At 37.5% G+C, this 10,938-nt stretch overlaps 1 protein-coding gene and 1 non-coding gene across 22 annotated transcripts in view; both read left to right on the top strand.

Annotated features, from left to right (window-relative positions):
• SEC31A (SEC31 homolog A, COPII coat complex component) overlaps positions 1 to 10,938 on the top strand; it is a 70,927-nt gene that overhangs the window by 58,560 nt on the left and 1,429 nt on the right. For 20 of the 21 annotated variants that reach the window (XM_019829307.3, XM_006931006.5, XM_019829314.3 and 17 more), the window contains 4 exons: positions 1,291 to 1,349; positions 2,580 to 2,843; positions 5,354 to 5,473; positions 10,643 to 10,714. In XM_019829307.3, the coding sequence (XP_019684866.1) occupies positions 1,291 to 1,349; positions 2,580 to 2,843; positions 5,354 to 5,473; positions 10,643 to 10,714 (515 nt within the window). The remainder of the gene's footprint in view (positions 1 to 1,290; positions 1,350 to 2,579; positions 2,844 to 5,353; positions 5,474 to 10,642; positions 10,715 to 10,938) is intronic. The other variant, XM_019829318.3, reaches the window with a different exon arrangement.
• Positions 9,014 to 9,120, top strand: LOC111560295. Its single transcript, XR_002742052.1, has one exon. It is a non-coding gene; the product is annotated as a U6 spliceosomal RNA (small nuclear RNA).

Genomic DNA, 10,938 nt, shown 5'->3' on the forward strand with positions numbered 1-10,938 from the left:
CATGTAGTTTAATGTTTTGTGATTAGCTCTTCAATGTTTTGAGGCTCTTTTGGCATTCTGTCTCCTCGTAAACTTGTAGAAAATTAATTCCATTTTTAGAATCAAGGCAAATGAGGGATGCCTGGCTGGCTGGCTCAGGGGTCGTGAGTTTGAGCCACACATTGGGTAAAATAAATTTTAAAAATAAATAAACTTTAAAAAAAAAATCAAGGGAAATGAGTACATGCTGGTTAGAAGATCTTATTTTTTTAAAAAGTTTCTGTGACATTATGTATGGATCACAGGTTCTTTCGTCTAAGCAATTTTGTTGTGATTTCATATCGTGGATATCAGTAGAACAAGTAAAAGGTAAAATACTGAAAGAATGTTTAATTTGTTAAAAGAGGAGTAATTTTTGGTCTTTAAATATACAACATACACAAAATTCAATGAAATGTAAAATGATTATATTTTGATTTTAAAATTATCTTTATTTCTGGCATGTTTTCTTTAAACATACTGGCATTAAGATACTTAATGAATTCTGCTACTGATGTCTGTTTTTCACTTTGAGATGAAGATTTGGGGGCAGGGGGTGCGTGTAGAGGAAATTTACTAACGTTGACAGTAGTTTAATTTTATATTTGCTGCCAATCTGGAATTTTTTTGTGTGGCATTAAAAAAAAAATCTTATCACAGATATCTGAATGCTTTTTTATACTTCATAAGTAACTCTTAAGGGAAGGATGATGAAATTGCTGGTGTTGTGTAATTGGGACCCGTTTTTTTTTTGTTTTTGTTTGTTTGGTTTTTTTGACACTGTTTCTACCATGTGGATAATTTGCTTATGTTCAATTGCTTATATTAAATTACTCTGTTGGGAAGTAGGAGATTGTTACTTTTATTTTATTTTTTTAGTATGCTGAATACATCAAGGTTTTTGTTTTTTTAGCAGATTCAGGTGATTTATTTTTTCTTTATTACAAGAGAATTCTTAACTGATTTGAAAGTTATACACCAATATAGACATAAACACTTCACCATCCCTAAATTTAGTACAGCTCTTTCACTTTCAATGGAAATGATGTCAAGTTATCTTGCCTCCTAAGCCAAGACCTTGTGAATATTTGAGGGAATGAGTTTGTGAATCCAGGGCTACAGAGTGATCCCCACACCTGAGCTGGTAAAACCTTTGTGATGGTTATCCTCAGGTTAGTTAAGGCAGAATTTGAAGGTACTATGCGATGGATACAATTTAGTTGTCCTCTTTTCAGAATTCTAAAGGAAAATGCTCTTTATTATCTGTTATAGGTCCTCAGAATGGTTGGAATGATCCTCCAGCTTTGAACAGAGTACCCAAGAAGAAGAAGGTACCAGAAAAAGATGTCCATCCAGTTGCCTACAGATGTTCTTTAATCATGTAGCCACCTGGAACATACTACCTTTCACTGATCCTTTTGAAGGCAAAGCTCACTGACTGATAGGTTTAAAGTGCATTTCAGCTTGCATCTTCTCCATGAAGGGAAGGAAAGAAAGTTAAAAACAGTACAGTGGTGTGAATTTAACTTCCTTTAGAAGAGAAGATGTAGGGGCGCCTGGGTGGCTCAGTCATTTAAACGTCTGACCTCGGCTCAGGTCATGATCTCGCAGTTCGTGAATTCAAGCCCCATGTCAGGCTCTGCGCTGACAGCTCGGAGCGCCTGCTTCAGATTCTGTGTCTCCTTCTCTCTCTGCCCCTCCCCTGTTCGTGCTCTCTCTCTCTCTCTTTCTCTTTCAAAAATATATAAGTAAACATTAAAAAGAAGATAAGATGTAAATTTCTAACAGGTTTCTTTCAAAGAATAGGAAACAAAATTTTCCAGTGATTTTTATGTCTTTTAGGGGTTCCAACAATAGTCAGGAATTTGGTAATTATATTTTGGACTATTTTTGTTTATCACATATAGTATGAATGAAGAAATCACCTTGTAGCTGAGCGTTGTTTAAATGTCAGTAACTGTTGACAGCCATTAAAGCAGAAGTTAAGATTCTTCTTCTTTCTCCCCAAACATTTCTACTTTTTTTTTTTTTTTTTTACTCACCGTGATGTCCTTTTCTCAAATATAGTAGGGAGACGTCATAACAATAAAATTGGGAGACACTAAATGAGCAAAAAAAAAAAACAAATTTAGGTCAATTCAGAGATTGAATTTAATCTACTACTTTTAATATGATTGAATTGATAGTTAATGTCTATTTAGTGATCTAGGAAAAGGGTATTACAGCTTGGTCACATTAAATATAAACACACATTATCTGATTCCACTATTGCTAGATATAATTCTCTAGACTTTGAGATCTTCTTTCAAAAACACCAGGTGTTGGCTCCCCATACGAGGGTAAGTGTGGAAGGCAAAGGGGAAACTGAGAGGTCCAGTTTTGAGTTCTCTACCCCTCTGAGCCAGATTAGCTCTACTTTTACGTTTTACTGTAGAATTCTGCATAAAATTTCATTTGAAAAAGTATTCTATTAAAAAAATTTTTTTAAACCTTATTTAAAGGTGAGGAAATTGTACCTTTTTTTCTTATGCTTAGTGTCTTTTATTTCTGTCTTTTAAAAGATACCTGAAAACTTTATGCCTCCTGTTCCCATCACATCACCAATCATGAACCCTTTGGGTGACCCCCAGTCACAGATGCTGCAGCAACAACCTTCAGCTCCTTTACCTCTGTCAAGCCAAGCTTCATTTCCACAGCCACATCTTCCAGGTGGCCAGACCTTCCATGGCATACAGCAACCTCTTGGTCAACCAGGCATGCCACCATCTTTCTCAAAGCCCAATATTGAGGGTGCCCCAGGGGCTCCTATTGGAAATACCATCCAGGTAACAAATCTGTGTTAATGGAATGAGGAGATGGCTCTATTTCAGTTCATTTTTTCTTTTTAATGTGTTAACTTTTATGTTTACACCTTTATTAATGAGCATCTAACTTTGGTTTCAATTAAGACAACCTAAGTAAAAAATAGTAACCCCTTTTTTTAAGATTGATCATGGATGGATATTATTTTTCAATTACATGGCCATAAACTTTCTAGAAGAGGCTTTTATAATTGCTAGTGTATGTTTACACTAACTTGACAATTATATTTCATTTGACTTAATCAGTACCCACAATTTAAGATTAGTTGAATCTGTATTTTTAGCCAAGCTTGCTAAGCAGAAGCTATTTCCAAAGGGTTTTCCTTTTAAAATCTAAAATAAAAATGTAATGAGTTATATAATTTCTTGTGTATGTATAAGAGCTAGTAATATACAGCTTTATCTTCAGCTGGAGATGTAAATTTGTAGTTGCTATTCACATATAAACAGCTAGTTGGCACAGGGTTCTAGACGATGAAAAGCCAGATACAACCGAATTAAACATACAGAGATGAACATTTTGATCAGTTTGTGAAAAGTAAAGAGTTTGGGTCAAAGTTCAGCATGTGAAGGTGAAACAAATCCCTGCACAAAGTATAAAATTAGTTCTGTTTTTGTCTTTGGTTCATTGAAGTCAAATTTATAAAGGTTGTATCTCTATCACAAGAGTGTGCTTTACTATTAAGAGATAGTTCTGCCTAAGGAACTTCTAAATATTAAAAGTGGCATTCTAAAAACCAGTGTTTTGATGGAGGTGGGAGGAGTTGTTTCTTTCCATAGGAATATAAATTACAAAGATGCATTGTTAATTTCTTTTCTTTTCTTTTCTTTTCTTTTTTCTTTTCTTTTCTTTTCTGATTACAAGTCTATGTTAGTTTGGGAAGCTACCCAGCCATTCACTTTTGTTTAGACTTTAGGTGCTCATGCAATACTCACCCAGACCAGAACCTCAGTTACCATCGAAAGGGAGAGCTTGCACAGAGTATATGTTCAGCCAGGCCATAATAGCCAGCTACCTGCCCACCTAGATGTCTCCAAGGCACCTCACACTCAGCATTTCTACAACCTTATTCATAGTCTTCCTCCCAAACCTGATCTTTTTTTGGTGTTTCCTATTTCAGTAAAATGGCATCATAATCCATATTCAATCTAGCCAAAAACCTGGGAATCATCTTTATACTTTTTTTTCCTTTAATCCCTCTTTCAAATCTATCCCCAAATCTTGCTGATATTATTTTAAAATCTCTCTCAAATCCTTTATCCGCATACACTTCTAATCTGGCCCATGCTGCTTTCATTTCCAGTCTCTGGCAGTGCAGGAGCCTCTAACTGGTCTACAAGCATTGACTTTGATCGTTGTATCTGGTCTTGTCTCCTCTTTGTTTAAAACATTGTTCTCAGGATAAAGACCAAGTTATTTCACATTGTCTGGAAGCCCTTCAGCTTCATATTCCTCCTTGCTGTCTCTCTGCTTCAGCCACACTGGCCTCCTTTTAGTCCTCTTGTATCATGGTCCTTCCTTTGTACACATTCTTTCTCTGACACTCTAACTTCCCCATTTCACCAGTTAACTCCTACTTGTCTTTCTAATAGAATTTCCTGAAGAGAACTTTCCCCTCAGTTAAATTCCAGTTATATTGCCTGTTGGTTCCATTAATGTTAATTTATTAGCTATAAAATAGCAATGCAGTTGCTATTTTACATGTATTTATGGCATTTTATTATTTTACTTTTTGTTCAAGTAACATCTGTCATTAAGATGTAAGTATTTGTAAACTTGCTTTTTGTATGACATTTTAAAACTTCTTTTTCCTTCCTTTAGCTAAAAACTGCCAGAGAGCTGAGATCTTTTCTGAATTGGCTCACAAATACATAGCCAGTGCCTAGAACATAATTGCCGAATATTTTTTGAATGAATGTACTAATAAGTCAGAACCCTAAACACTTAAACATACCTTCTTTGTTTTTCCATCTGTACATTCAGTAACATCATGGTCTCTTCTATCCTAACTTTTGACTTAATCTTGCAGTTTGATAATAGTCCAGTTACCAACCTCCAAGAATAAATCAAAGAACGTAAGAATGGAAAGATAAACAAAAATGAGCCAACAAGCAGAGCAAGCAGCCACTCTAACTAGCCAGCTTTGTAACTGCCCTTTTATTTCCTACCGGCATAGGTCTACAGTCTCCTTCCCCTCAGGTACATACAATAGTGATCAACATATGTTCTGTAGTTCATCAAACTCTTTATATCCAATTCTGTTTTTCAAAATCAAAGCTGTAGGAGGAGTGTCTGTACCTTCTACTGAATATTTGATTTTCATTTCTACTTCTCCCAAGGGATTCCACATGTTAATTTGTCACAGCCTGTCTACAAGGTAGTTAGCTGGTTTCTCTTTATCACAGAGTTTCAGGGCTTTGCGTATAGGTAGCTTTTGGTCATTTCTGGTCATTTATGCTATTATTTCTTCTAGCATGTGCAGTCTTTGCCAACAGAAAAAATTACCAAGAAACCTATTCCAGATGAGCACCTCATTCTAAAGACCACATTTGAGGATCTTATTCAGCGCTGCCTCTCCTCAGCCACAGATCCTGTATGTATTTTTTTCTCATATTTTGCTTAATTAAAATAATCTTCAGGGCACCTGGGTGGCTTGGTTGGTTTGGCATCTGACTTCAGCTCAGGTCATAATCTCACAGTTTGTGGGTTCGAGCCCTGCATCGGGCTTTGTGCTGACAGCTTGGAGCCTGGAGCCTGCTTCGGATTCTGTGCCTCTGTCTCTCCCTCTCTCCCTCTCTCGCTCTCTCTCTCTCTCTCTCTCCCCCCTCCCTGCCCCTCCCCCACTCATGCTCTGTATCTCTCTCTTAAAAAAAATAAACATTAAAAAAAATTTTTTTAATAATCATTTATAGAGCTCTTCTGTAATTGTATGAAGTCCTACAAGATTCTGCAAAAGTTTGTACAATAGTAATAAAATTAGCACTTGTGTACTTTGCTTTACATAAAAAAATATAATTAATTTCTTTTATATATAAATTTATTTAATCCTTACAACAACCCCAGGGTAGGTAGATCTGTCATCTTTATTTTACAGATGACTAAGTTAAGACAAAAAGCAGTTAAGTAACACCCAAGGTCAGAGCCAGAATTCAAACCCAGTCTGGCTCCAGAATTTATGCTGTCAACCACTGTGCCGCATTGCCTTTCATCAGTAGACCTCATGTTTGGCACATAAATAGAACAGAATGGTGGTATATAAAAAATTCAGGTTAGAGATTTCTTTCTGAGCTTACTCAAAGCTTTTAAAAGTAGGTAGATAATCTTATATGTAACTTTGCAAAGATCTTAAAAATAATTGTTTTCGATACTAGCATCATATTCATAGTTAAAGCAACTGATTTTACTTAGTTTACCTAGAGGATGCCTGTGTATTGGCAACAACAAAAGTTCCACAAAGCTGTCTTGTTTTAGATGAAATCTCAGTTTCTGCCAGCAAACATTGAATATGTTTATTTAGCCACTGGCCACTTGTCTGCTTGAAAAACAGCTCCTGGAATTTGTTGTTTCATCAAACATTGAGTATTAATATGTGCAACTTTCTTCCGGTCTTTTGGAAGGCAGTTCCCCTGTACTAAAAGTGTCAGGAAAGCAGAAGCAAGGAAAGGTTATCATAAATCTTCATGCCCAGCATTCTGGAAGTGATGGAAAGACTGAGCTAGGAACAGAGAGCAGATGGCCTAGTATACGCTGTCCCCTGTGCATACCTCTAAATAGGACACAGTCATTCAAAACTAAAAATGAAGGAAGACTCCAGCCCTCCTTCAGGCATGAGTCAGTATAGAGAGGTTAAGAAGGCACATGATACCCAGCCCAACTTAATAAATTTTTGTTGACTTTAAACTCCTCTAGGTCAACATCTTATCTTCGTTCTGGGTCCACAGGAGGCCTGGGCCAGATGAGAACCACAAAAGACAAACTGTTTCTATAATTCCTGTACCTAGTTAAGGGAGAGGCCCTAATATGCTATCCCATCCAGGTGACTCCACCACATTGGGGCAGGGCTCCTACTGGTAGCTAGATGATACTAGCTTTGAGCGGGGACTGTAAGAGGTCCCCTCCTCACAAATAGCTGGAGTCATTTTTACAGTATAGTTGTATTCCTATTTTCACTTTAGTTATGTTCATACAACAGAGAGCAATTTTGCCACATGACTTAGTTTCTAATGTTATCCTTAATAGCTTCATCTCTTCCTCTGCCCTCTTCTTTATTTTTTTTTCTTTTAATTAGTTTCAGGTGTACCATATAGTGATTCAACAATTCTATACATTTTTCAGTGCTCATGATAAGTGTACTCCCCCATCACCTATTTCACCCATCCCCCCCACCCGTCTCCCCTCTGGTGTCATCAGTTTGTTCTCTATAGTGAAGAGTCTGTTTCTTGGTTTGTCTCTCTTTTTTTCTCCCCTTTGGTAGTTTGTTCTGTTTTGTTTTTGTGTGTGTGTGTGTGTTTATTTTTGAGAGACAGAGAGAGAGAGACAGAGTGCGAGAAGGGGAGGGGCAGAGAGAGACCGAGACCCAGAATCTGAAGCAGGCTCTAGGTTCTGAGCTGTGAGCACAAAGCCTGACATGGGGTTTGAATTTACGAGCTGTGAGATCATGACTTGAGCCAAAGTTGGACGCTTAACCGACTGAGCCACCCAGGCACCCCTAGTTTGTTTTGTTTCTTAAATTTCACATCTGAGTGAAATATATGATATTTGTCTTTCTCTGACTGACTTATTTCACTTAGCATAACACCCTCTAGCTCTATCCATGTTATTGGAAATAGCAAAGATTTCATTCTTTTTATTACTGAGTAATACTCCGTTGTATATGTGTGTGTATGTCTATATACATATACATACCACCCTTCTTTATCCATTCATCTATTGATGGACACTTGGGTTGCTTCCATAATTTGGGTATTGTAAATAATGCTGCAATAAACATAGGGATGCATGTATCCCTTTGAATTAGTGTTTTTGTATTTTGGGGGTAAATACCCACTAGTGCAATTACTGGATTGTAGGGTAGTTCTATTTTTAACTTTTTGAGGACCCTTCATACTGTTTTCCACAGGTGCTGCACAGTTTGCATTCCCACTAACAGTGCAAGAAGGTTCTTTTTTTCCTACATCCTTACCAACACTATGTTGTTTTTTGTGTTTTTTATTTTAGCCTTTCTGATAGGTATGAGGTGATATGTCATTCTGGTTTTGATTTGCATTTTCCTGGTGATGAGTGGTGGTGAGCATCTTTTCATGTGTCTGTTGGCCATCTGTGTGCCTTCTTTGGAGAAATGTCTGTTCATGTTTTCTGCCCATTTTTTAATTGGATTATTTGTTTTTGGGGTTTGTATCAATTCTTTATAGATTTTGGATACTAACCTTTTATCAGATAGGTTATTTGCAAATATCTTTTCCCATTCAGTATGTTGCATTTTAGTTTTAACTGTTGAACGTTTCCTTCACTGTGCAAAAGCTTTTTATTTTGATGTAATCCCAATAGTTTATTTTTGCTTTTGTTTCCTGTGCTTCAGGAGACATATCTAGAGAAATGTTATGGCTGATGTCAAATTACTGCCTATGCTCTTTAGGACTTTTATAGCTTCGGGTTTCACATTTAGGTCTTTAATTAATTCATTTTGAGTTTATTTTTGTGCATGGTGTAAGAAAGTGGTCCAGTTTCATTCTTTTGCATGTTGCCCTACAGTTTTCCCAACACTATTTGTTGAAGAGACCATCTTTTTCCGATTGCATATTCTTGCCTCCTTTGTCGAAGATGGATTGGCCATATAATTGTGGGTTTATTTCTGGGTTTTCTCTTCTGTTCCATTGATCTATGTGTCTGTTTTTGTGCCAGTACCATACTACAGCTTTGCTCAGAATTGTGATACTTTCAGCTTTGCTTTTGTTTTTCAAGATTGCTTTGTCTATTTGGGGCCTTTTGTGGTTCCATATAAACTTTAGGATTATTTGTTTTAGTTCTGTGAAAAATGCTGTTGGGATTTTGATACATAAAAAAAATCATTCAGCACAATCAAGTGGAATTTATTCCTGGCATGCAAGGTGGTTCAGTATTCATAGATAAATCTTTGCTCGCTTCGGCAGCACAGATACTAAAATTGGACCAGTACAGAGAAGATCAGCATGGCCCCTGCCTGAGGATGACATGCAGTTCCGTGAATATTCACAGATCAATTGATGTGATGCATCACATCCACAAGAGAAAGGATAAGAACCATCTGATCATTTCAGTAGATGCAGAAAAAGCATTTGACAAAGTACAAAATCCATTCATGATAAAAACCCTCAACAAAGTAGATATAGAGGGAACGTACCTCAACATAATAAAGGCCATGTATGAAAAACCCACAACTAACATTATACACGATGGGGAAAAGCTCCGAGCTTTTCCTTACTCTTCTTGTGACACGCTGACACTGTCCTGCAGCATACCCAGCGCGCGTCAGCACTCCTCTGCCTGGAATGCTGCCCCCACGTGGCTGCATTGCTTACTGCACACTTGCTCCAGGCTTCTGCTCCCGTGTCCCAGTAGCTTTCCAACCTTTCTTTACTGCCCGCACTCCAGCGCTTCTAGCCCTTCACACTGTTAGCTTTCCTTCCTGCCACTCATCACCATCTCATGTACAACATATTATTTATTTAGTATCTTTTTCCCACCCAATAGAATCCGAGCTCCATGAGACATAAGCATGGCAAATAATAGGCACTCAATAAATATTGAAGACCAGTGTCACTTCTAAGGTTACTGCATAATGTAGGTCATTAAGTTAATCACATTGTAATTGAAGCTGGTAATTTTAGCTTTAGAATAGTTTTCTGTCACTGGACTTCTAGTATGTGGATTGGGAGGTAGGAAGACTCCTTAATTTAAGAACTCATTTTACTACTTCCGTCTTAGTAATCTTAAGCCACCAGAAGATAATTTTCTTTTTTTCTTGGTGTTCTAACAGCTCAGAAAGCAGAATTAACTATCAAATGGACTAAGCGTACAAGTAATATTAAAGTAGAAAGGTTAAAATAAGATTCCAGTTCACCTCTGTGTAAGCCTGCTAGCACCCATAATTTACAATAACTGTCCTTAGATCCTCTTTTCTGGTGTACAATGATGCACTGCTCCTCCAGATGGCCCTTCCTGCTTTTGTGAATAGTGCAGTTATACGTGCACACACCTTGTCAGATGAGCTTGCAGTCCATGTGAAATCCACCACTGCTCCGTCTTGCACTCCAGAAGAAAGCCCCTTATCCTTTTACCTTTCTCCCCCGACCCTCCCATTAATAGGTTACTGAACTCTGTCTTTCAGTAATGGTCTTTCAGGTTTCTGGTTCATAGTTGCCTCTGTTTCTTTATAAAATAAAGCTGGGCGCCTGAGTGGCTCAGTGGGTTAAGCGTGTGACTTTGGCTCAAGTCATGATCTCACAGTTTGTGAGTTTGAGCCCCGCATCGGGCTCTGTGCTAACAGCTCAGAGCCTGGAGCCTGCTTCGGATTCTGTGTCTCCCTCTCTCTCTGACCCTCCTCTGCTTGCTCTCTGTCTCTCTCTGTCTCTCAAAAATGAATAAATGTTAAAAAAAAAATTTTTTTTTTAAATGAAGCTGTTCAGCATGATGAGTGTCAGTGTTAGTGAAATGAGTTAAGGCAAAGTCTTTGGATTAAAGTTAACGTTCAAATATAACATCATCTGTTTTTCCTCTCCTGCAGCAAACCAAGAGGAAGCTAGATGATGCCAGCAAACGCTTGGAGTTTCTATATGATAAACTTAGGGAACAGACAGTAAGTTTGTGGGAAAAAGAAGGATCTATGATAATCATTTTTTCTTAGTAGCTAGTAAATGAGCATCTCACCAGCACACGTGTATAATGTATTTGGGGATAAAATTGTGGTGACAGTTATAGAATGGGCTTTCTCTAGCTAGAGTCTTAAATGTCATTTATTGGGGATGGGAGGGTAGTGGGGAGAGAGAGAGTATGTGTTTGTCAGGCAGGGTATAGTTTTAA

The sequence above is a fragment of the Felis catus genome, chromosome B1, assembly GCF_018350175.1.
Source record: "Felis catus isolate Fca126 chromosome B1, F.catus_Fca126_mat1.0, whole genome shotgun sequence".
NCBI classification, from domain to species: Eukaryota; Metazoa; Chordata; class Mammalia; order Carnivora; family Felidae; genus Felis; species Felis catus.